This window comes from Heptranchias perlo, chromosome 7 (genome assembly GCF_035084215.1).
Source record: "Heptranchias perlo isolate sHepPer1 chromosome 7, sHepPer1.hap1, whole genome shotgun sequence".
Classification (NCBI taxonomy): Eukaryota; Metazoa; Chordata; class Chondrichthyes; order Hexanchiformes; family Hexanchidae; genus Heptranchias; species Heptranchias perlo.
In genome coordinates this window covers 71050780-71078581 of record NC_090331.1, presented here as the reverse complement: position 1 = coordinate 71078581, position 27802 = coordinate 71050780, and the positions used below count along the sequence as shown (strand labels likewise).

General features: G+C 41.6%; 1 protein-coding gene across 1 annotated transcript in view; it reads right to left on the bottom strand.

Annotated features, from left to right (window-relative positions):
* Positions 1–738: 738 nt before the first annotated feature.
* The window catches only part of LOC137323844 (nmrA-like family domain-containing protein 1), a 61809-nt gene continuing 34745 nt past the window's right edge, over positions 739–27802 (bottom strand). Inside the window, exons 2-5 of the mRNA XM_067987844.1 lie at positions 26040–26278; positions 8891–9137; positions 6343–6533; positions 739–1739 (exon numbers count right to left, since the gene is read on the bottom strand). Of these exons, the coding sequence (XP_067843945.1) occupies positions 1563–1739; positions 6343–6533; positions 8891–9137; positions 26040–26278 (854 nt within the window). The 3' untranslated portion in view covers positions 739–1562. The remainder of the gene's footprint in view (positions 1740–6342; positions 6534–8890; positions 9138–26039; positions 26279–27802) is intronic.

Below are 27802 nucleotides of genomic sequence, written 5' to 3'. Positions count from 1 at the left end.
GGTGAGAGGAATTTCAGACAAATACATTGAATGTTTGTCAGCTAATAGCCTGCAGCCTAACGTCAAACCTTTGTCTATATCATTCTGTACAGCTCATTGAGATTCCTCCTTTAACTTCCTTTTTTCCTCCTTTACACTTGGGATCAGCCTTCGTAGCTCGTCTGTGCACTCCCTCTAATTATTGTATATGCTTTGTGCAGAGTGATGAACAGAACTGAACATTGTATTCCAAATCACACCTCACCAGTGCACCACAAGGCCAGAGTATAATCTCTAGAGACTTGCAGTCTTTTGTTCTGGTTATATACCCACGACTCTAATAGCTTTTTAATTCAATCAAAGTAGGAAGCAAGCACTGTTAAATGCCAAATAATATCAGGGTAGAAATCGCTCGGAGAGGCCAACCAACACTTCTCACCACTCCATAGATTTATACTAACCCACAAACTTACCGCAGTCTTTTCTTCGGGCACTTTCTCGAATAGGAAACGGAGAAGAGCCCAGCATCAGTTCAGGCAAAGCTAGGACCCTGGGAGAAGTGAGAGGATCGATCTCTCTCCTCAACCAACCAGATCGCAGCATTCTTGACAGCTGTGTTCACTGTCTCTGCAGGCTTGGAACGTTAAACCAGGAAGTGAAAGGTACAACATTTTAAATCAATCAATGTAAAAACAGTTATAGACAGTGGAAAAAGGGTAAGAAATAATTTAATTAAATAAGAGACACAGAAGGGAAAAGTATAAAAAAAGTAATTCTTTAATTTTTTTTTTAATTACCAGAAACTATTAAAATAAGAAGTAATGAGACTCCACATATTTAGAAGTTAATTTTTAGTTGTTTGGCAATCATTAAGACTTACGCGCTGTTAAAACTTAGTTTAGACCTGTATTTTTAAGTGTACCTGTTTGGTGGTGTAATTTGTTACTTTCCAGCTGGGCAGATAAGCAAGTTGGCCCTTTTTTAATGATTTCTCTGATTGCAGCGTGCGATGGCCCTTTAATTTGAAGCTGTCATATCGCCGGCGAACCACCAGGAGCAAGTTCCGGAATTCCATGTTTCACTGAGCATGTGCGAACACCAGAACCTGCTCCTCCATTTCGTCATTAACAACGGAGAGCGCTGTTGAGCTCGCAAGTGATTTCTGCCCCATTGTTGTATTACCTACTCTTCATTAACCGATACTAAATATCCCCAAAAGCCCAATTAATGTTTTTTAGATTACATCATTCATTCTTTCAGACTAAATGTCCCCAAAACACACTACTGACGGAGGTCCTACATTCAGTGTTGTCAGTTATTCTATAGAATAATTCAAAAAAGTGAAAAAGAGAGAATAATGGGTGATTACAATTGAATAACAACCTGACTTCCTCATCTGAACTCCAAAATTACAGCCTTGAAATCATTTTTTGGTATCTATTGCAATTGATTCCAGTACACACACGAACACCAGTGGAGCTGCTCACAGTAAGTTAAAAGCATATGGTCTCTTTTACCTGTCTCTACAACTTGCATTTATATAGCGCCCTTAACATAGTAAAACGCCCCAAGGTATTTGATGTTCAATCATTCATGAAGGCATTCTTGTTTTCTGACATCCACTCCTCAAAGGATTTTGCCTTAGGATTTAACATTAACGTTAGGTCCTTGTTGCGATCAGGTTGTTTCATATAAAACTGGAACATTTTGGAACGTTCTTGTGCTCCTGGAAAATTCTTCTCGTAATCTTTGGCCGATATCTGAAATAATAACAGAAATTCTTTACCTCTATTCAAATCCATGCATGGTCCCCTCTCCAAGAAAGCTGTGCTGTACTTACAACCAATGTTAAATTAATACTGCACAACCCTGGATTTGAGCATTAATAGGACAAAGAATCTGTCACTAACAGTAACAAATTGCATTTATAAACTGGCTAAAGACAAGACGGTGTTTTAATAAAACAATTACATATATGTCAAATATGTTTTTTAGAAAAATAAATCAATGTTTGAATGTACTCTGATTCAATAGGATAATATAAAGCAGCTCTTCAGGCCTTCATGGTAACATGAATACCCCAGTTACATGGCAGATCTATTGATGAAATCCAGGCTTGTACCTGAAGCTGGACTGCATCAAACTACTATTGTACACATGCTCTGGGTTACACAACTGAGCAATCAACAGCTATTTGAATCAAGCTGTTTACATAAGTTCGGTTCAAATTACACAGTTTACTGTTGCTTTGAAGGAGCGTGGTTGCACGGATAAAAAGTCTTGCTAGACACTTTGCAATGATGATACACAGAAGTGGTGCTGAGATACAGTCGATAGGATGTTGGGGCCACATTAACCTAGCTGCTTTTGTATTAACAGGCTTAGAATCATAGAATGATACAGCAAAGGAGGAGAAGACCATTCGGCCCATCGTGCCTGTGCCACCTCTTTGAAAGAGCTATCCAATTAGTCCCATTCCCCTGTCCTTTCCCCATAGCCGTGCAAATTTTTCTTCAAGTATTTATCTAATTCCCTTTTGAAAGTTATTATTGAACCTGCTTCCACACCCTTTCAGGCAGTACATTCCAGGTCATCATAACTCGCTACATGAAGAAAATTCTCCTCATCTCACCTTAAAGCTTCAAATGTGACAGAAGCTGGATTAATTCATACCCCACTTACCTTACAGGGCTGTTTCCAACACCAAGTATGCTGCCAGAGGCAACACTGCAGTGCAAAGGGTAGCAATGCCAATCTCCTGGGGTGGTAGTTCCATTCTCTACTTTCAGAGGAAAACTGCCTTTGGCAGCAATGGTAAATTGACTCTCTACAGACAGACAATGCAGTTTGCACATTGCTGGCCTCTACTGACATTCCCTCAACACTGATACAGGGCGCTCATGTTCTAAATCTATACCCCAAGAAGTGGTAGCATGTGGATAGAAGTCCACAATTCCCCAGACAGATCCTAGCCCTGCCAGAAGTAAGGGAGGAGCAGACAGTGAGTGCTGGGTATTTCTCCTAGGGAGCAAGGTTCAGTCAGCATATTCCGACAGGGACAGTGTATTCAATCATATCCGAAAGCACACAATTAAAATTGATTTTATTTATTTAAAATATATACTTATTGATTTCGAAGTGTAACTCAAGCAGCAAGCTACACTGACTTTGGCTAATTTATACCAGAGGGCTTTCTAGAAACTCAGAGCTTGTGAGTTAAATCCCACCACAGCAAGTTGTGGGATAGCACCAGAAAAAAACAAGTGATTCACCAATGTCCTTCAGGGAAGGGACTTTGTCACCTCTACCCAGTGTGGCCTACATGTGACTCCAGTCCCAAAATATGTGGATGATTCTTAATGCCCTCTGAAGTGGCCTAGCAAATTACCCGGGTTGTACGCAATCACTACAAGTTCACTAAGAAGTTAAAAATCAGATGGACCTATCAGCAACAATCCAGGCATTGTATCAGGGTAAGACTAAGGCAATCTCAGCCAAGTCAACCCTGCAACGTCCTCCTCACTAACATCTGGGGGTGGTGCCCAAGTTGGGAGAGCTGTCCCATAGACTAGTCATGCCTGACATAGTCGTACTTATAGAACTATATCTATTAGCTAACATTCCAGACTCCTCCAGCACTCTTATTGGGTTGGTCCTGTTCCACCAGCAATCTCATGGCTTCAAGTCAAACAAGGTTAAGGAAAACTTCTGCTGATTCCCACCTACCACCTACCACCCACCCCCCCAACCCCACCAATTGATGAATCAATACTCCTCCAGATTGAACACCACTTGGAGGAAATGAGAGCACAGAATGTATTGTGGATGGGGATTTAACATCCATCAAGAGTGGCTCAATATTGCTATCACTGACCATGTTGACTATAGCTGCCAGACTGGGCCTATGGCAGATACATCTGTCCACGATAGCGCTGATAGAGGGACTACCCCACAGTCCTTGTGAAGACAAACTCTCGTCTCCACTGAAAGGACTTCCTCCATGTGTACCAGCCCTAAATTGGGGATCCATGAGGCACCGTGGCTCATCAGCAGCAGCAGAATTGTATACCAACAGCAGCAGATGTAGACAGAGCTAAGCGATCCGATAATCAACAAATCAGGATAAAGCTCTACAGAGTCAAGAACGGTGATGGACAACCAGGCAATTAACAGGAGGAAGTTGCTCTATGAACATCCCTATCCTCAACCATGGTGAAGCCCAGCACGTGAAGGTAAGAGACATGGCTGAAGTGTTTGCAAGCATCTTCAGCCAAACTTTACGAGTGGATGATCCTATTCGGCCTCCTCCCGAGATCCTCACCAGCATTGGTACCAGTATACCAGAGTCATTTGGTTCACTCCACATGGGATTAAGAAGCAACTGAGAGCACTGGACACAGCAAAGGTTATGGCTCCTGACAACATCCAGTTGTAGTACTCAAGACCTGTGCACCAGAGCTAGCCACTCCCCTAGCCAACCTGTTCCAGTATAGCTATGATAGCCGACAATATGGAAGATTACCCAGGAATGTCCTACCCATAAAAGACAGGGTAAATCTAACCTAGCTAATAACCACTCTATCAACCTCCACCCAGTCATCAGTAAAGTGATAGAAGGAGTCATCAATAGCGCCATCAAGCAACATCTACTCACAATAATCTGCTCACCAACACTCAGATTAGATTCTACTAGAACCACTTTGCTCCAGACCTCATCACAGCGTTGATCTACACATGGATGCAGCAGTGGAATGCCAGAGGACAGGTGAGAGTAGCTGCTCTTGACATTCAATTAAGTTTGGCACCAAGGAGCCCAAGCAAAATCGACCTCAATGGGGGTCAAAGCTGATTGAGTCACACTGATTGTTGAAGGCCTGTCATTAAAGTCCCAGGATATCACTGTATGTATTCTTCAGGGAAGCGTCTTCAGCTGCTTCATGAATGATACTCCCTCTGTCATAATGTCAAGAGTGGGGCTGTTCACTGATGATTGCACACTGTTCAGCTCCATTCACAACTCCTCAGCTAATGAAGCAGCCGATGTTATCCTACAGTAGAACCTAGATAATGTCTGGGCTTGGACTGACAAATGGCAGGTAACATTCGCACCCCACATAAGTGCCAAGTAATAACCATTTCAAACAAGAGAAAGTCTAGCCATCTCCCCATGACCTTCAGTGGAACCACCATCGCTGAGTATCAACACCATGACTACAAAGGCATCGTAGAGGCTGGACATTTTGTGACAAGTAGCTCACTTCCTGACCTCTGAAAGCCTATCCGCCATCTACAAGATTCAAGTCAGAAGTGTGATGGAGTGCTCACCACTTGCCGGGATGGGTACAGCCACACCAACACTTAAGAAGCTTGACACCATCCAGGACAGAGTAGGTTCACTTGATTAGTGCCCCTACCACTGAATTCAACATCCACCTCCTCCATCATTGGCACACTGTGGCTGCAGTATGTATGATGTACAGGAATGCACTGCAGTAACTCACCAAGATTACGTAACGGCCCATCCATATCCCGTAACTTCTGCCACTGTGAAAGACAAGAGCAGCAATGCCATGGGAACACCAAGTTTCCCTCCAAGTCATACACAATCCTGATATGGATACATATCGCTGTTCCTTCATTGTTGCTGGGCCAATACCCTGGTTTTCCCTACCTAACACCACTGTGGGAGCACCACCACCACCACCACAAGGACTGTAGCCAGTGTAAGGAGAAGGCCCAGCACCACCTACTCAATAAATGATGGATAATAAATGAGGCCTTGCCAGCATCGCCATATCTTGAGAACAAATATTTTTAAAAATCCAAACCTGTTACAACGTTAGGCATCACCAGGAAATTTTCTCTTCAAATAAACAAATTTAATTCTGACTTTGAACGTTAGTGTTTGTCTAGATCAGAGGTGTCTCAGCTTTTGGTACTCATGGGCCGCAAAATGCATACCTGCTCATCATACCTGCAGAGCTATGGGGAAAGAGCAGGGGTGTAAGACTTATTGGATAGATCTTTCAAAGAGCCGACACAGGCACGATGGGCCAAATGGCCTCCTTCTGTGTTGTATGATTCTATGTTCTTTTAATTTGCTTAGAACTCAAGTTTCTAACAGATCTTGATGATCTGATTTAGGATTTATCCACAACTGAGGCCAAAAATAGCTCTTTCCAAATTGCCAGGCCCACAACATTCAAACAGGACAAACCAGCAAATAAAAAATATAAGTGCAAACAGAACTGAATTGCCTGGGCCTCGACAATCACATGTTGTCAATGGACTGCAGTTTGGGCACTCTGGTCTAGATGCTCTTTATTACTATTGACCATTTAGCTTAGAAAGATTTCTACTAACCTTAGAGTCTCTGATTGTTTTCCCAGTGTGTTGGGACATGATTGCAGCATACTCCTCAATCGTAAGTTTGTCAGTGCTCAGGCCTATCTCCTTCCCAATATACTCCTCAGGGCTTTTCAAGATGGTCAGCACAACTCCACCTAAATCTCTGACTGACATCCCATCCATTGGAACTCCTTCCATTGGAATGTCTAGAAAATAATAATTCAATCACTTGGGATAGATAACAATAGTCAGTTTGATAACAGACACATTCAAAGGCTTCACAGGTATTAATAACAAATCTAACACCACCTAAAGAACTGCTGTCATCTGTTTACTTTCAAACTGTTCTCTGCAGTCTGATAGTATTCACCAGGATTTAAATTAGACTTTTTTTAAACATTAGCAGAAACTGAAATAAAAGAATCAGCAAATACAATCAATTAGTAAAAATTTTTTCATAGTATCATAGTATGGTACAGCACAGGAGGAGGCCATTCGGCTCATCGTGCCCGTGCCAGCTCTTTGAAAGAGCAATCCAATTCGTCCCATTCTCCTGCTTTTTCGCCATAGCTATGCAAGTTTTTTCCCTTCAAGTTTTTATCCAATTCCCTTTTGAAAGCTATTATTGAATCTGCTTCCACCACCCTTTCAGGTAGTGGATTCCAGATCATTACAACTCGTTGCCTAAAAAAATGTTTCCTCATGTGGCTTCTGGCTCTTTTGCCGATCACCTTAAATCTGTGTCCTCTAGTTACCGACCCTTCTGCCACTGGATAGAGTTTCTCCTTATTTACTCTGTCAAAGCCGTTCATGATTTTGAACACCTCTATCAAATCTCCCCTTAACCTTCTCTGTTCTAGGGAGAACAACCCCAGCTTCATATAACTGTCTCTCCATATAACTGAAGTCCCTGATCCCTGGTACCATTGTAGTAAATCTCTTCTGTACCCTCTCTAAGTCCTTGACATCCATCCTAAAGTGTGGTGCCCAGAATTGAACACAATACTCCAGCTGAGGCCTAACCAGTGTTTTACAAAGGTTTAGCATAACTTCCTTGCTTTTGTACTCTATGCCTCTATTAATAAAGCCCAGGATCCAATATGCCTTTTTAACAGCCTTCTTAAAGATTTCTATACATACACCCCCTGGTCTCTCTGTTCCTGCACTCCCTTTAAAACTGTACCATTTAGTTTATATTGCCTCTCCTCATTCTTCCTACCAAAATGTATCATTTCACATTTCTCTGCGTTAAATTTCATCTGCCAGTCTGTCTATGTCCTCTTGAAGTTTGTTACTATCCTCCGCATTCTTTACTACATTTCCGAGTTTTGTGTCATCTGCAAACTTTGAAATTATGCCTTCTATACTTCCATAAAGAACTTAACTCTCACTTAGCTATAAATGATTTCTCCTATTCAGCACTATTACAGTGAAACCTTGTTTGAAACAAGGCTTGGTAAAGTGAAATACTAGTGTCAGTTCTACTTGTTGCTCAGTAACTCCATTTCACAGATAGGTATCTTCACCTTGTTTCTATTGACTCTTCCCACAGGTTTTCAATATGGATTCTCAATACACCTTAACTGGAAGAATGGAATCAGCATTGGTATAAATCCACATTAGGAACATAAGGACATAAATCAACATCAACAACAAATCAGAAAATCTCCGAATTGAAGTTCTTATGGTATTGAGATAGAGGATCAGCCATGATTATATTGAATGGTGGAGCAGGCTCGAATGGCTGAATGGCCTACTCCTGCTCCTATTTTCTATGTTTCACATTAGAAAGTCAAAAGACTTATCACTTAAGTTTAGCTCAGGGGTAAGTGCACCACAGATCGGGATTGTGTTTGGTTCAATCCTGGCCATTACTAAGTTGGTTGATCTCAGCCAGTGCAGCAGTTAGGATTCTAAAATTGGCTTTATTGCCCCTAGCTAGAGCGGAAAAACCAGCCAGGGTTCTTGTTCCTGATTGTATCCAACGTCTCCTGAAGGAGCATATGTAAGTGTGGATGCCTGGTGAGGACGGGACTGTCTGGGGCGTCATGCCCTCCATAATCGAATAGGCTGTCAACATACACGGTCTAGACTCGCACATAAAGAACACCACTTAGGTGACCATGATGTGGAGATGCCGGTGATGGACTGGGGTGAACAAATGTAAGGAATCTTACAACACCAGGTTATAGTCCAACAATTTTATTTTAAAATCACAAGCTTTCGGAGATTATCCCCTTCGTCAGGTGAATGCCATTCACCTGACGAAGGGGATAATCTCCGAAAGCTTGTGATTTTAAAATAAAATTGTTGGACTATAACCTGGTGTTGTAAGATTCCTTACATTTGACCACTTAGATGAGGTACAGGAGAGCTGTTGGCTCCCATGGAATCGTAACCCAAGAAGAATCCATGGTTTCAGGAGAGGGGGAGGAAAACTGGGGAAAAAAGGAGCAAACTAATTCAAATTCTCTTTATTGCCCTGAGCAGAACAGAGTATTTACTTATAATATAAACCATATAGTTGTTGTAAAAGAACATTTTAGGCTTTCCATCAACTTACCTAAAACATAACAGCCTTTGTCTGATTTAACAGGTTTAAACACATTAAGGAAATTTTCAAAGTAGCCAGGCATTCTAACACTTGTCATGGGAGCACCAAGTTCCCTGAAGTACTCTTCTATCTCTCCCTTCCCATCAAAATGTGGCACATCCAGCTTGCCATCGGTCAGCTTTTTAACATTCTCAAGTCCACTGAATACAAGATGCTTCACTCCAAGGTAACTGGAAATGTCAGCTACTTTTTTACCCTGACAAAGAAAAATAGCAAAACATTACTTAAAGTATCAGTAGTCCATAAATTAAAATCATTCGTAATGGTCCAGAAAATCAATGGCCCAGGAGAGTCCCAGGTTCCATCCCTGGTCTGTGCCGAGTTAGCTGATCTCAGTTGTGATGGTCATGGTAGCCTGATCTGGGCAGGGGGAAAAATTAAACACGGTTCCCACTCCTGATTGCTTTCCAGTTGCCAATCTGGAAGTGCACATATGGGGCATCAGGTGAAGACTGGATCAAATTTAGATTTAATGTCTTCCAAGGTCAAGTAATCTTCCGACACGGATAGCCCTGCGGTCCCGCACATGAAGAATTGTTACTTAAGTGAGTGACCACACAATATGCAACTGTACCCAGTGTGACTCAACACCTTCATGAAAGGTCAGAGCGCATTGAGAAAAGAAAGAATTACTCATATAAAGACGATTTAAGGTATTGCTGTATAACTTCATAAATGAAAATAATTAACAAATCATACACTGAATATCTTTATGACAAGGCCTTAAACCAGTCATTCGAGTTGCAGGGCTGACAACAATAGAAAATCTCAGCAATACCTTATCATCTCTGGAAACAGCATTCTATACTTCTAGTAATGTACTCACAAAATCTCTTTTTCATTTTTCTTCTACAAAACTTTATGTTTGCTGAAACTAATTGCACACATAATAAATTACAATTGCTTTGTAGCGAGCTCCCAATTTCAGCTGTGCCATATGGGGAGAAATCAGAACATAAACCAAGGATTTTCATGTAGAGAGTGAGAGGGATAATCAGAGACCACAATTCATCCCAAACTTCCTAGCAGTTGCCTAGTTCCTACTCTCTAGAATTCCCTCCCTAAACCTCTCTGTTCCTCGACCTCCCTCTCCTTTTTAAAAAAACCTTTTCAAAATCCATCTCTTCCACTAAGCTTTCAATCACCCCTTTTAACCTCTTCCTTCCTGGCTCAGCATTAATTTTCCTTATACCCAATTGTAAAGTACCTTGGTGCGTTCTTAATGTTAAAACCATTATATAAATCTATATTGTTGTTACTGTTGAAGAGTGGCATTGGCACCCTTCATTGGAAAAGGCCTAAGATTAAGCCTTTCTTCTCCGCGTTTGGTAAAATCTGAAGAAAACAAAGTTGAGTGGGAGAAAAATAAAAATGTAAAAAAAAGTCACCAAAAATTAAAGAATAAAGTTCAGAGATGAAAGTAAGATATTTTTGGATTCTAATTTTATTTTTATAATATTCAGAATTAACAAAGCATCATTGTTACAGATGGTAAACAGGTTTATGTGTACACTTCAAATTCTGCTATGGTATTTCAGTAATCTGCGGGTGAAATCTAAACTGAATCAATACAACAGTGATGTGGCCATAGATTCTGCCTACTCTCTAGAGAATTTATTCCATGGATGGTAGTCAAAGATCCTTCCAGAACAACAGAATTAAGGCTAAGAGAGAATAAAGTTTTGACAACCTTAGTTTTGCTGAGCTATGTAGTTCTATTTTCTGAGCTCTAGACTGGAGCAAGTTTGGTGCTGGTTCCTTTGACACTAGTGTCCATATGGATTTGCATATATTTCCATTTCATCTCTATTTGCAACAAATGTACAGAGAACAATTTTGATTTTTTTTCAATAATACTTTGATAATGACATATATTCACAGTGTACATTGAATTGTATATACCACGCATTGTGATAATGGGTAGGTTTTGCTGAGTGATCAGGGTTACAGGCAGCCCTCGGAACTGGCAATGATGCTAGTGTGTAATGCTATCTCATCTGCCTTGTCAAAGCCCAGTGGGTTTTTGTGATGCTAACAGAGTTTTGGGGTTATCTTGTTTGGATGAGATGGTGTGCACAGTGGGTGCTTTGTGAAAAATATTATTTTAAATAGCTGAATTTCTGTAATAATTCAGCTCAACCTGACATTAACCCTCCTGATACCCATTCAAATATGAGAAATAAAATGGGGAAGATCCCCATAAAGACAGCCCCGAACAAGCTACCTGGTTTTGGCCAGCTAATGCCAAAATCTGGTAGATCCTTAGGATCAGCTGATATGTAAAAAGTGACTAATGATGAGGAGCACGAGCGACCAATCAGCAAGTTTTAAGCTCCCCGGACAAGGCATGAAATCTTCCAGCTGTTTACTGACCTCACAAGTTGACAAAACAAATACATTGAACCCCCTGAGTGTGGTGACTTCCTGCAGCTAAGCTTATATTACCTATCTGTTGTTGAAGTAGATCTGTAGTCTACAACGTCAGTATGTATAATTCTTTATGTTCAGCAATGGGTGTATACATTTAGAGAAGGATTGTGCAGGCTACTGAATACCCAGCTCATAGCACATGCACAAATGACTGCAGTACAAACATATGTGGATGAAAAATAGATACATCATCAAAAAGGTCCTTCATTTACCTAATTAATCCCCACCTTTGTCTCTCTCAGGTCAAATATTCTTCCTATTTTTGTACCTTGAACCTCTAACAAAAGTAGCATTTTAGGTTGAAGTTTAACCTCCAACATTTTTCCTACCCTATGAAATTTGATGGTAGGAAATCTGAATCTACATGTTGGATATGGGTTACATAGAATTACATACAATGAACAGCACAGAAACAGGCCATTCGGCCCAACAGATTCATGCCGATGTTTACGCTCCACCCGAGCCACCTTCCTCCCTACTTCATCTAACCCTATCAGCATATTTGGCGGAGCAGGCTCGAGGGGCCGATTGGCCTACTCCTGCTCCTATTTCTTATATCCTTCTATTCTTTTCTCCCTCATGTGTTTATCTAGCTTCCCCTTAAATGCACCTATGCTAGTCACTTCAACTAGTCCTTGTGGTAGCGTGTTCCACATTCTTACCGCTCTTTGGGTAAAGAAGTTTCTCCTGAATTCCTTATTGGATTTATTAATGACTATCTTATATTTATGGCCCTAGTTCTGGTCTCCCCCGCAAGTGGAAACATCTTCTCCACATCCACCCTATCAAACCCTTTTATTATCTTAAAGACCTCTATCATGTCACCCCTCAGTCTTCTCTTTTCTAGAGAAAAGAGCCCCAGCCTGTTGAAGCTTTCCTGATAGGTATAACCTCTCAGTTCTGGTATCATCCTAGCAAATCTTTCTTGCACCTTCTCCAAAGCCTCTATATCCTTTTTATAAGATGGAGTCCAGAACTGTACACAGTAAGCGTGGTCCAAGTGTGGTCTAACCAAGGTTCTATATAAGTTTAACATAGCTTCTCTGCTTTTCAATTCTATCCCTCTGGAAATGAACCCCAGTGCTTGGTTTGCTTTTTTTATGGCCTCATTAACCTGGGTCACTACTTTTAGTGATTTGTGGATCTGTACCCCCAGATCCCTCTGCTCCTCCACCCCATTTAGGCTCTTATTTTCCATGGAGTATGTGGCCCCCTTATTCTTCCTATCAAAATGTACCACCTCACACTTACCTATATTGAAATTCATTTGCCAATTACATGCCAAGTTTTTCAAGTTTATTAATGTCTTCCTGTATTTTGCTGCAGTCCTCCTCAGTATTAACTATATCCCCCAATTTGATGTCATCCTCAAATTTTGAAATTGTACTCCCGATTCCTGAATCCAAATTGTTTATGTAAATTGTGAACAACAGTGGTCCCAGCACCAATACTTGTGGAACACCACTTCCCACCTTTTGCCAGTCTGAGTAACTACCTTTAATCCCTACTCTCTGTTTTCTGTTTTGTACCTAGCTTGCTATCCATTCTGCTACTTGTCCCTGACTCCACATGCTCTGACCTTAGTCATGAGTCTACTATGCAGTAGCTTATCAAAGGCCTATTGAAAATCCAAACATATTACATCTACTACTTTACCCTTGTCTACCCTTTCTGTTACTTCTTTCAAAGAATTCATTAAGATTGGTCAAGCATGACCTTTTGAAATCCGTGCTGACTATTCTTTATTATATTTTTGGTTTCTAGATATTTTTCCATTACATCTTTGAGTAGGGATTCCATTATCTTTCCTATCACCGATGTTTAGCTAATAGCTAATAGGTCTATAGTTCCCTGGATTTGTTCTAGCTCCCTTTTTAAATAAAGGAATCACATGGGTGACACATATCTTCCATTACTGGGACGTGGGTGTCAGAGATGCAGCCGAGAATTATGAAACACATGACACAATGACTGGGTTTGCTAGAAATCCCAAGAGCAAAAACAAGGTTCCGTTACATGAAACAAAAAAAACTACTTGGCTCCTACTTGTGTCTTCCTCTTTAAAAACAAAAAAAAGTGTTAATTGTTAAAATAAACATCTGATGAGGATAATACTAGGCTTTTAAGATTTCCACAGAAACAATTACAATTAAAGATACAAAATAGAGGCATACCTCATGAGAGAATTGCTTGTTAATTTTGATGGAGTAAAAAGAAACAAGATTTAACTCCCTGTGAGGTAGTTTCAAATCTAAACTGGAGACATTCAGCATTGATGATGCTTTCATACTCTTACTGCTTTGTGCAAAAACTGAACTCCTGCCCAGCATTTTGTGGTGAGCAGATATATGTTGCATGTGAGTGAGTGGGAGGAGAAGGAAACTGCTTTGAAATTATTACAAAGAAGATTTAGCCTTGGAGGTGGGGATATTCTCTCACTATAAACAAAGGAGAAATACTATCTATGTCTCCTGTTTCAAAAGATTTTCAATAGGCAACGTACTGCCATGTAAAATAGTTTAAAAGACAGTGTTAAAATGCATAAGTTTTATACCGTACAATTAACAGGATTTAGCGCAGCAGACAATCATTTTCCTTTCTGATCATTTATGCCTTCTAGGGTGTCTAATAAGATGGCAGTATTTCTCTTCCCATAGAAGATTTGTTAGGACTACATCAAGATTTGGAACTAAGTAAAAGAACCGTGTCTGCTTGTCTTGTAATTTTAGTTACTATTTAAACTCAAACACTTTTCCTTTAAATGTTCTTTAAATGTAATTGCAGTAAACTCCTCAATTGATAAATTTGCTGCTTTGTACAAAACCAAGGCATACAGTCCAGGAAGCCCCGAGATGCAATCTGTGCTGAGTTACCTGATCTCAGTTGTGTGGCAGTAGGGATAATATATTTGGCCACACCATCCATGGACCAGAACAGAGAAATATGAGCCATGGTTCTTGCTTCTGATCGCCATCCAGTGACTGTAACTTGAACTGTACAGGTGTGACCATCAGATGAGGGTAAAATTATGATGTCCCCCCCCATCATTAAATAACCTACCCACGCTCAGTAGGCTCCCACATCAACATCAGCTCACTTAGGCGAGGTACAGAAGGAACCATAGCCCAGCTTGATACAGGAAGGAAAAGGTTTGTGGGGGGGGGGGGGGGGGGGAAACGGGGGGGAAGAGGAGAACAAAATTTTACGTAGTCATCTATTTAGTATTAATCAAAATCAGCTGGAGTATACAAAGATTGGTGTAAAGATCAAAATAATCTACCATCAAGTAGAAACGTACCAGTTTGAAGTTGCACCTACCAGTCATTTGCAAATTATTTGATGGTGATTCTCACACATTTCTCCAGACATTGGTATTCAGTCTCCATTTTCTGCTCTTTGAAGGAGTTGGAAAAAATGTACAGTCTCTACACATGAGCAGCTGCTGCTGCGTCTGCACAGTTTGCTACTTGCTCATTCTTTTGTTATATCCCATTTTTGTTGTCAGCAATGGGAGGTTACATTCCATCACCATTGTACAAAAATCATCAAAAGCCATTTGGAAGACAAAAATTATACTGCCAATTATTACCACAAGTACAAATTTATTGCCTATGAAAAATAATTAATTTGATTTCTGGAGGAGGACAAAACCTACTTTATATAGACTGAGACTGAGAGAGACAGAGGAGGCAGATAGAGATTGAGAGTGTCACTCTGGCAGTGATTTACAACAATAATACCATAAGCAAACCTGATCATATAACCGAAGCTCACTAATACCATCCGTTGGCTATATCTGTTGGTTTACAATGGTGTAAATATCATAAAGAACCAGTGACTTAATTGTGCTATTTAGCCAAAGGTGGGATCATCAAACTCCTCAGATAGTCACATTTGATAGCTTTGAACAATAAAGTATGTAAAATAGAGTAAAACTTTACTTCCATGACAGGTGTAATAGATGATACATGTTTGGATGAAATGGAGAAATTCAGTAGGCATATTCTAGAAGGGAGGTGGGTTTACTCGTGTGAACCACACATGGGTTTATCACCATATTTCTGCCATCGTTATTGTTACTTTCAATGGCTATCTTTAACACAACTTTGCTTGTATCTTAACAGCCGACAATAAGGAAATTCAATCCTGCTATCCATAAGCCCATTCCAAAAAAAAATAATCAACTGCAAAATACATTTAACCATGTCCTAATTCTCTGCTTTTACCTCAGGGTATCTGCCTTAGCAATGGAAAGTTAATGCTTGGTGTTATATTCAATTGGATATGTCACTTTTTCAGAGGATACAAACACCATATCGAGATAAACAAATGTTAGTCTTATTGCAAAACCTACAGATGAGTCTCTCAAGGACAGGTACCTGACCCCATTCTATTCCTCGTCTTCAATGATCTGTTGAGTGCTATAACAAGCCATGTTTTTAAAACAGCATTGTGACACAAGGGGTCAGGGCATCAGTGCACCGTGTCAGACAGGTAGGCATAAATAGAATAGAATCTTACAGCACAAAAGGAAGCCATTCGGCCCATTGTGCCTGTGCCAGCACTTTGAAAGAGCTGTCCAATTTAGTCCCACACCCCAGATTTTTCCCCATGACCCTGTATATTAGTCCTCTTCAAGTACATATCCAATTGCCTTTTGAAAGTTCCTATGGAATCTGATTCCACCACCCTTTCAGGGAGTGCGTTCCAGATCGTAACAACCCTCTGTGTGAAAAAATTTCTCCTCATTTCCACTCTCGTTCTTTTGCCAATTATTTTAAATCTTTGATCTCTGGTTACCGACTCACTTGCCAGAGGAAACAGTTTCTCCCTACTTGCTCTATCAAAACCCCTCTTAATTTTGAATACCTCTATTAGGTCTTCCCTTAATTTTCTCTGCTCTAAGGAGAACAATCCCAGCTTCTCCAATCTCTCCACATAACTGAAGTCTCTCATCCCTGGTATCATCCTGGTAAACCTCCTCTGTACCCTCTCCAAAGTCTTGACACCCTTCCTAAAATGTGGTGCCCAGAATTGTACGCAATACTCCAACTGAGACCTAACCATGATTTGTAAAGGTTTATCATGACTTCCTTGTTTTTGTATTCAATGCCCCTATTTACAAAGCCAAGTATCCCACATGCTTTCTTAACCGCCGTATCAAAATGCCCTGCCACCTTCAAATATTTGTGAATATGCACCCCCAGGTCCCTCTGCTCTTACATCCCCCTCAAAATAGTACCATTTAGATTGTACTGCCTCCCAAAGTGCATCACTTCACACTTATCTGCATTAAATTGCATCTGCCGGTGTTTGCCCATTTCACTAGTCTGTCTATGTCCTCCTGAAGTCTGCAACTATCCTGCTCACTATTTACTATGTTGCCAAGTTTTGTGTCATCCGCAAACTTTGAAATTGCATTTCCTGTACCCAAGTCCAGGTCATTTATATATAACAAGAAAAGCAATGGTCTTGATACCGACCCCGGGGGGATACTGTATACTTCTCTCCAGTCAGAAAAACATCCGTTCACCACTATTCTCTGCCTCCTATCCCTTAGTCAATTACATACCCAAGTTACCACTTCCCTTTAATCCCATGTGCTTCTATTTTCCAAATAAGTATGTTATGTGGTACTTTATCAAACGCCTTTTGAAATCCATATATACATCTACTGCACTACCTTCATCAACCCTCTCTGTCACTTCATCAAAGAACTCAATCAGGGTAGTCAGACACAATTTGCCTTTAACAAATCTGTGCTGGCTGTCCCTTGTTAACCCATGCTTCTCCAAGTGAGAATTAATTTTGTCCTTGATAATGGTCTCTCGTAGTTTTCCCACCACTAACGTTAGACTGATTGGCCTGTAGTTACCAGGTTTATCCCTCGCCCCTTTTTTGAACAGGGGTATAACATTTGCAATCCTCCAGTCCTCTGGCACCACTCCTATATTCAAGGAGGATTGAAAGGTTGTGGTCAGAGCTTTTGCTATCTCCACCCTAGCAACTGTAGTTCCCCATATGCTGAGTTCCCATTCTTAAAATGTGCCACCATGGACAGATGCCGAGCAGAGCCAAGTATTTCCTAATGGGGCAGGCAAATCATCCCTGGGCTATTTTGTGCCAGTCTTGTATCTGCATTTGCATTTGTTTAAAAGCCACATTTATGAATTTCATGTCCTGGCTATGGACTTTGCCTGATGCCAGAGGAAGGTCCATACAGATTAGGAATGCAAAGGTACCCCAGGTCATGTGCAGCCAGTAAAATGACAGCTACATTTTCAGTCCATACTTCACTAGCATCTTGGGGTTGTAGGCTCTGTAAGATAAATTCCCCTCTTACAGGAACTCCATCACCATCCCCTATGAAGCCTGGTCCAAGTTCGGCAGCACCTTCAGCAAGTACGCCGAGGAGATGAAGGAGATCCAGGACAAACATCGGGACAAAAAGGAAAAAGCAGGAACTAAGTGTCACAAAACATATTTGAAAGTTCTTTATCTGAATGCACGTAGCATTCGTAACAAAATGGACGAGTTAACGGCACAAATAACTACGTATGGGTACGATCTTGTGGCCATTACAGAAACATGGCTGCAGGGTGACAATGACTGGGAATTAAATATGCCAGGATATTTAACAATCAGGAAGGACAGGCAGGAAGGAAGGGGAGGTGGGGTGGCTATGTCAATAAAGGAAGGAATCACTGTAATACAGAGAAATGATATTGGGACAAAGGATGAGGATAATGAAACAGTTTGGGTAGAGATAAGGAATAATAAGGGGAAGAAAACACTAGTGGGCGTAGTATATAGGCCTCCTAATAGTTGCATCTCTGCTGGAAGAAATATTAATCAGGAAATAGGCGGGGCATGTAATAAGGGAACAGCTATAATTATGGGGGATTTTAACTATCATATTAAATGGACAAATCAAATTGGGCACGGCAGCCTTGAGGAAGAGTTTATTGAGTGTATTAGGGATGGATTTCTTGAGCAGTATGTAGCTGATCCTACAAGGGGGCAAGCAACCGTGGACCTGGTCCTATGTAATGAGCCAGGATTAATTATGTCCGAGTTAAGGATCCCCTTGGAATGAGTGACCATAACATGGTTACATTCCATATCCAATTAGAGGGTGAGAAGGTTGGTTCTCAAACAAGCGTACTGAGCTTGAATAAAGGAGACTATGATGGTACGAGAGCGGAATTGATCAAAGTGGACTGGGAAAATAGATTAAAGGGTAAGACGGTACATGAACAGTGGTGTTCATTTAAGGAGTTATTTCACAACTTTCAAAAAAAAATATATTCCACTGAGGAAAAAAGGGTGTAAAAGAAATGACAACCATCCATGGCTAAGAAAAGAAATTAAGGATAGTATCCGACTAAAAACAAGGACATATAAGGTAGCCAAACTTAGTGGGAGGATAGAAGATTGGGAAGTCTTCAAAAGACAGCAAAAAGTAACGAAAGGATTGATTAAGAAAGGGAAGATAGATTATGAAAATAAATTAGCAAAAAATATAAAAACAGATAGCAAGAGATTCTATAGTTATATAAAAAGAAAAAGGCAAACGTAGGTCCCTTAGAGGATGAGACCGGGAAATTAATGGTGGGAAACATGGAGATGGCAAAAATGCTGAACAAATATTTTGTTTCGGTCTTTACGGTAGAGGACACTAAGAATATCCCAACACTGGACAAACAGGGGGCTCTGGGGGGGGAGGAGCTAAATACAGATTAAAATCACTAAGGAATTGGTACTCAGTAAATTAATGAGACTCAAGGCGGATAAATCCCCTGGACCTGATGGCTTACATCCTAGGGTCTTGAGGGAAGTGGCAGTAGGGATTGTGGATGCTTTGGTAATAATTTTCCAAAATTCTCTGGACTCGGCAAAGGTCCCGGCAGATTGGAAAACTGCTAATGTAACACCCTTATTTAAAAAGGGTAGAAGGCAGAAGGCTGGAAATTATAGACCAGTTAGCCTAACATCTGTGGTGGGTAAAATTTTGGAGTCTATTATTAAGGAGACAGTAGCGGAACATTTGGATAAACATAATTTAATAGGACAAAGTCAGCATGGCTTTACGAAGGGGAAGTCATGTCTGACAAATTTGCTTGAGTTCTTTGAGGACATAACGTACAGGGTGAATAAAGGGGAACCAGTGGACGTAGTGTATTTAGACTTCCAGAAGGCATTCGACAAGGTGCCACATAAAAGATTATTGCTCAAGATAAAGAATCACTGGATTGGGGGTAATATTCTGGCATGGGTGGAGGATTGGTTATCTAACAGGAAGCAGAGAGTTGGGATAAATGGTTCATTCTCGGACTGGCAACCAGTAGCCAGTGGTGTTCCGCAGGGGTCGGTGCTGGATCCCCAACTCTTTACAATCTATATTAACGATTTGGAGGAGGGGACCGAGTGTAACATATCAAAGTTTGCAGATGATACAAAGATGGGAGGGAAAGTAGAGAGTGAGGAGGACATAAAAAACCTACAAGGGGATATAGACAGGCTGGGTGAGTGGGCGGAGATTTGGCAGATGCAATACAATATTGGAAAATGTGAGGTTATGCACTTTGGCAGGAAAAATCAGAGAGCAAGTTATTATCTTAATGGCGTGAAACTGGAAAGTACTGCAGTACAAAGGGATCTGGGGGTCCTAGTGCAAGAAAATCAAAAAGTTAGTATGCAGGTGCAGCAGGTGATCAAGAAGGCCAACAGAATGTTGGCGTTTATTGCTAGGGAGATAGAATATAAAAACAGGGGGGTATTGCTGCAGTTATATAAGGTATTGGTGAGACCGCACCTGGAATACTGCATACAGTTTTGGTCTCCACACTTAAGAAAAGACATGCTTGCTCTCGAGGCAGTACAAAGAAGGTTCACTCGGTTAATCCTGGGGATGAGGGGGCGGACATATGAGGAGAGGTTGAGTAGATTGGGACTCTACACATTGGAGTTCAGAAGAATGAGAGGCGATCTTATTGAAACATATAAGATTGTGAAGGGGCTTGATCGGGTGGATGCGGTGAGGATGTTCCCAAGGATGGGTGAAACTAGAACTAGGGGGCATAATCTTAGAATAAGGGGCTGCTCTTTCAAAACTGAGATGAGGAGAAACTTCTTCACTCAGAGGGTAGTAGGTCTGTGGAATTTGCTGCCCCAGGAAGCTGTGGAAGCTACATCATTGAATAAATTTAAAACAGAAATAGACAGTTTCCTAGAAGTAAAGGGAATTAGGGGTTACGGGGAGCGGGCAGGAAATTGGACATGAATTTAGATTTGAGGTTAGGATCAGACCATGATCTTATTGAATGGCAGAGCAGGCTCGAAGGGCCAATTGGCCTACTCCTGCTCCTATTTCTTATGTTCTTATCTCAGAGTGTATTGCAGAATTTGCTAATCTCTGTAATGTTATCGTGTTGCTACAAGTTGCAATATCTTTTAGCCACAAATTACATTATCTATTGGTGACATTTTGAGGGTAATTTTAATCTAATCCGCACAGACGGGAAGCTGACGCGATCGGATTGTCATCGACCATATCCGTTTACACTTGTCAGTGGGAGAATTGCTGTCTCCGAAGGATCCTGGAAAAATAAGACCATAAGAGATAGGAGCAGGAGTAGGCCATTTGGTCCTTCAAGCCTGCTCCGCCATTTAATGAGATCGTGGCCGATCTGATTTTTACCTCAACTCCACTCTCCCGCCTTTTCCCCATATCCTTTGACTCCTTTGCTGATCAAAAAATTATCTAACTCAGCCTTGAATGTATTCAACGACTCAGCCTCCACAGCTTTTTGGGGTGAAGAATTCCAAAGATTCACGACCCTCTGGGAGAAGAAATTCCTCCTCATTTCCATCTTAAACGGGCGACCCCTTATTCTGAGACTATGCCCCCTAGTTTTAGATTCCCCCATGAGGGGTAACATCCTCTCAGAATCTACCCTATCGAGTCCCCTCAGAATCTCACATGTTTCAATAAGATCTCCTCTCATTCTTCTAATCTCCAATGAGTATAGACCCAACCTGTTCAATCTTTCCTCATAAGACAATTCTTCCATACCCAGAATCAACCTAGTGAACCTTCTCTGAACTGCCTCCAATGCAAGCATCTCCTTCCTTAAATAAGGGCACCAGGACTGTACGCAGTACTCCAGGCGTGGTCTCACCAGCACACTGTACAGTTGTAGCATGACTTCCTTGCTTTTATACTCCATCCCCCTAGAAATAAAGGCCAATATTTCGTTTGCCTTCTGGATTACCTGCTGCACCTGTATGTTGACTTTTTTTGTTTCATGTACGAGGACACCCAGATCCCTCTGTACCGCAGAATTTTGTAGTATTTCTCCATTCAAATAATATTTTGCTTTTTCATTTTTCCACTTTATATTCCATCTGCCAAATTTTTGCCCATTCACTTAACCTGTCAGTATCCCTTTGCAGACACTAACATCCTAAGGGTCATTCTCGATTCCTCCAGCAGCAACAGCACCACTTCATTTATATTAAAGCATTGTCACCAAAGTTGGGGCTGCCACTGGCAACAGCACTAATATAAAATGCCACAAGGCTTACATCCATTCCAGCTTTCCAGAATGTGCATCTGCAGCATTTTGATTTAATGTGGAAATGGGAACATTAAAAGAAATGCCTGATCAAAGAACATCTAACTAGATTAAGAAAGCAATAATTTGCATTTATATAGCGCCTTTTACATCCTTAGGATGTCCCAAAGCACTTTACAGTCATGAATTACTTTTTGAAGTGTAATCGCTGTTGTTATACAGGGTAACGTGGCACCCAATCTGTGCACAGCAAGTCGCACGAACAGCAATAAGGTAAATGACCAGATAATCTGTTTTAATGATGTTGGTTGAGGGATAAATATCGACCAGAACACTGGGAGACCTCCCCTGCTCTTCTTCGAATAGTGCCGTAGTATCGTTTATGCTACCTGAGACAGCACCTGGGGCCATGGTTTAACATTTCATCAAAAATACAGCACCTCTAACAGTGCAGCACTCCCTCAGTACTGCACTGAGTGTCAGCCTACATAATGTGCTCAAGTCTCTGGAGAGGGGCTTGAACCCACAATCCACTGAAGCAAGAGTGCTATTACTGAGCCAAGGCTGACATCTAACTCTGCACACTAACCCCCAAATCTACACATTAAGACCATTTCCAGTACATAAATAACCCACAAATCTACACATTAAGACCACTACTAGTGCATATTATAACTCCCAACTTTACACATTGAGACCACTTCCACTGCATACTGTAGTTCCAAACTCTATACATCAAGATCACTTCTCGTACACACTATAACTCCCAACTTTACACATTGAGATCACTTCTAGTGCATGCTGTAATTCACAACTCTATACATTGAGGGCACTTCTAGTAAATAAAGTAACTCCAAACTTTACACATTAAGATCACTTCCAGTACATACCGTAATCCCAACTCTACACATTAAGACCACTTCTCGTACACACTATAACTACTAACTTTACACATTGAGACCACTTCCAGTGTATACTGCAACTACTTCTTCTCAAAAAAAGTCAGCAGGTGCTATTTCTGAAGCCCACTGCAGAGCATTAAGGTCCACCCATTATAGAACATCATCCTTTGCCATATTTTAGTTAGTACATATAGAAAAATTATCAGATGACACTTTTTGCATTCTGTAACCTGCTTGATTGCCTCTTGTCTCCATGTCAGATTGCAGCCTCACACCCCACCCCTTGCACACCTAACTGATACCAGCTTCAAAAGCCACTTCCAATCTGCTCTTATCTTTGCTGATAGTTGCTACGATACATGTCCCTCTCAGATCAATAGGGAACACTATTGTAACAAAAGAAAAATACTGCGGATGCTGGAAATCTGAAATAAAAACAGAAAATGCTGGAAACACTCAGCAGTTCAGCCAGCATCTGTGAAGGGAGAACACGATGGGGGTTTGGTTATTTAGAATCTTCAGTACCAGAAAGAGAAAGCTGCATTAACTGCCATTGAAGATGCCTGGACAGTGCCACTACAGGCAGTGAGGCTGCCTGGACAGTGCCACTACAGGCAGTGAGGCTGCCTGGACAGTGCCACTACAGGCAGTGAGGCTGCCTGGACAGTGCCACTACAGGCAGTGAGGCTGCCTGGACAGTGCCACTACAGGCAGTGAGGCTGCCTGGACAGTGCCACTACAGGCAGTGAGGCTGCCTGGACAGTGCCACTACAGGCAGTGAGGCTGCCTGGACAGTGCCACTACAGGCAGTGAGGCTGCCTGGACAGTGCCACTACAGGCAGTGAGGCTGCCTGGACAGTGCCACTACAGGCAGTGAGGCTGCCTGGACAGTGCCACTACAGGCAGTGAGGCTGCCTGGACAGTGCCACTACAGGCAGTGAGGCTGCCTGGACAGTGCCACTACAGGCAGTGAGGCTGCCTGGACAGTGCCACCACTGGCAGTGAGGCTGCCTGGACAGTGCCACCACTGGCAGTGAGGCTGCCTGGACAGTGCCACTACAGGCAGTGAGGCTGCCTGGACAGTGCCACCACTGGCAGTGAGGCTGCCTGGACAGTGCCACCACTGGCAGTGAGGCTGCCTGGACAGTGCCACCACTGGCAGTGAGGCTGCCTGGACAGTGCCACCACTGGCAGTGAGGCTGCCTGGACAGTGCCACTACTGGCAGTGAGGCTGCCTGGACAGTGCCACCACTGGCAGTGAGGCTGCCTGGACAGTGCCACCACTGGCAGTGAGGCTGCCTGGACAGTGCCACCACTGGCAGTGAGGCTGCCTGGACAGTGCCACCACTGGCAGTGAGGCTGCCTGGACAGTGCCACCACTGGCAGTGAGGCTGCTTGGACAGTGCCACCACTGGCAGTGAGGCTGCCTGGACAGTGCCACCACTGGCAGTGAGGCTGCTTGGACAGTGCCACCACTGGCAGTGAGGCTGCCTGGACAGTGCCACTGTCACAGTGTTCCCTGCCTGGCTGTGAGAACAAGGCCAAGAGGAAGTTGCAGCAGGTAGGTTTGACAAGAGACAGTTAAATAATTTGAGGTATGCGTCAGGCAGTGATGAGAGGGGGCTTTGATGCTAATTTTGTGGTGCCAGAAATAGGGGCTTTAGGAGAGACATACTGGGATGGACAGTTTTCAAAAGAGATAGGTGAGAAGGGGAGGAATTTCAGAAGTTTCGAAATGAAGCAGGATCTCCAAAGACATCGGGAGGATTTTAGGGATACAGAACATACTGTAGTTTAGCCAAGCAAAATAAATCTTCTACAAATAACCTATTCCGTATTGAGATTCATTGTATTTTTTATGATCCAGTTGCACTGGTCGAAGATAATCTCTTTAAAAGCCTACATTCCCATTCCAGCAAGAAAAAAAATGATTAACAAAAAAGATTTCTGACACAACTATAGGGCTGATTTCCCTGATGGCAATCTGCACATACTGTACATGACAGTTCTGCATAAGTTCCAGTTGCATAAAGTACTCTCTTGAGATGAGAAATCTGCCGTACAGCTGTCTTGGATCTAATGTTTAATTTAGTTTAACCCAAACTGACCCCAACCTATCACACTAATTGTGCGACTCAAACCACTATAAATGAAGAGTTAAAGTCAATGTTATAAGTAAAAACTTGGCTCTGCGCCTCATTTTCCATGGATTAGATTTACATTTCTTGTAAAATAGGCAATTCAACTATTGTGTTTTATAGGACACCTGACCCCCCTCCAACCAAATACGACTGACAAATCTTGGTTTAGATTTCTGCAAATCCCAAGTATTAGGCAAAAAACTACAAAAATGAGCTGTGTAAGAAAATCAGCACTAGTCACATAAGCCAGCAGGATCTATGACCACCAAGTCCCATGTCATCTTTGACTTATAACAGTGCTGGTTATAACATACCGTGCCACCAAATGGTAGAGTGCACTTTTGCTGCCACACACTATAATTTCCTGGTTTCAGCCATGCCATTGGGGGAAGACAGGCATTGCAGCACATTTCTTTACATAGGTCGTTGGAATGCGGAATTCTCTGCCACAAACTGTTGTTGAAGCTGAGTCCATAAATTCTTTTAGACGGAAACGAGATAGTTGTTTATAAGAGAGGAATATTAAAAGGTTATTGGGAGCGAGCAGGAGAGTAAAAACGGACTAGGGGGCTCATGTAGAGAAAAAACACCAGCACAGACATGATGGGCCAAAGGCCCAGTTTCTGAGGTGTAACACTCTGTAATTCTTGGTAGGAATGATAAATGGGGGAGTCTCTCCTGGTCCCTTCACACACGTCATAGAGTTCATCTCAGAAGGTGCATTGCAGAGTCCTGGCAGCAGATCATTTACCTCATGGCCAGACATCTGCACATGGCCCAGTCAGTATAAATTAGGGGACCAAATAAGGCAAAAATATTGGGGGAGGGGAAAATTATCATTTTGTCAGGAGCTGTCACATCTTGCTCCCTCAGGGTCATCAGCACACAGGAGCAGAATTTCAATCCCTTAATTGCAACAGGTTTTTTTTCTGCTGTCTCTTTTCTTGGCTGCAGGCAAAAAAAATATACAACATGCTGTAGGGGCACAGCTCAAATGCAATCAGATTGATGCTTAGGAACACTGTTCTGTACATCATTTCCTTCATACCTGCTGCACTTCTCTATCTTTGTCCATATGCTGCCAGAACTCGGTGACTAAGAAGACTCCATACACTTCTTTCAACGCATCAAACAGACTCTTCTCATTGTCCAGATCAGCTTTCACTATCTCAGCTCCAAGGCGTTTCAGTTCTTCAACTTCTTTTTTTCTTGGGTTCCTGGTAATAGCTCTCACCTTGAATGTGCCATCCCTTAATAGGGCCATCGCCACTGATCCACCTTGATTCCCTGTGCAAGAATAAAAACTTCTATTTAAAAACCACATTTGTGTCATTTATTTTAATTTTCCCAGTACAGAGTGTTTACATCTTGATCGATCTTTCTCAATAGGTATAAATGAATTGCCTTGGAGTTGTGTTTAACTGCTCCTGTACCTTTAAGGCCACAAAGTCTAATTGAACAGAAATCTGATCTTCTACCTGCTCAAGTACTCCCTAGGAGGAAGTGCTGTAAATAGACACATCTTGAGGTTTAGTAGAGGCTAATTACTGTTGTTCAGGGAAGTTTGCCTGTTTAAAAAAGTGAACTTGTTTTTTTATATATAAGATCCTATTTGTTCATTGGTAGGTTCACTATATGTTCAGTTATGATTTGTTAGTTTTATGAATATGATTTTTGAGCCAATAAGTGCAAATATAACATACACTTTACAAGTGTGACACTTCTGAGGTGCAATGGATGTGATAGAGACAAGACTTTTATTATATGTATATAAATTACCAATCAGATCTTTTCACTCAAGTTAAATACAAAAATTATCCAGATTATTTTACTACTTTTGCCTCGTTATTTATTTGACCCTGCATTGTGTGATCAGAGGTTGCTTTGTAATAATCACAGGAGATGAAATCTGTAGGTCAAGGTTTCACTGGATTATTTTAAGAATACAGCAGCAGATCTCTGGAATCACTGAGTATTGCCAGAACCAGAAAGGTCCCAGGTTTGATCCATGGGTAGCCAGGACAGCAGTGGGGCACTGCATTCAGCCTCAGTGCCTTGAGCTATCTAGGGTAAAAATCAGCCAGAGTTGCCACTACCGATCACTAACAGGTGGCCTATTTATATATCGGTGCCAGATAAGGATAGAATGTGACCAGCTCCAGCCGCCCGCCCCCCACCACCACAACTGGATGCTGGCAATCAAACCGTGTCCCAACATGAGTCTATGCTTTCAGAAGAGGGAAGAGAAAGGGAGAAAACTGGGAGAAAAGCAAAATTTCTGATTGATTTAAAATGAGTGAAATTGATAGGCAAATACATTTAAACTGTGCTAGTTTCCATTTTAAGTATATATTTTAATCACTAATTCTTCAGGATTTTCAGACTTTTCCTTTTCTTCAGAGCTGCTTGCCTCAGCTAAGATATTCAACAAGCTGCTGGTTTGCTCACTTGGTGAAAGCGGGGGACTCATTTTCAACAAAGATTGTTTTCAGTGTGATAACAACAATCAATAGCTCCTTGTCACATTGATTATATGATCTGAGTCACTCGTAGTGTTACACTGTTCATATCTCCAAGTGTAGTGACTGATGTAACTCCTCTGTAAAGCTATCGAAATAGTAACTAATTTACTCATTATCTCCTTGTGGACTGCATTTGCACTTCACAAAAATTAACAAGATTATATGATTTGGTTCATTCACTGAAAAGCTATGAATTAATAAATGTTGCATGATTGGATAAGTTGTGTTTTGTTTAACATTTACTTTCCTTTCTCTTAAATTTCCCACACTGTTTCTTGACTGAGAGGAC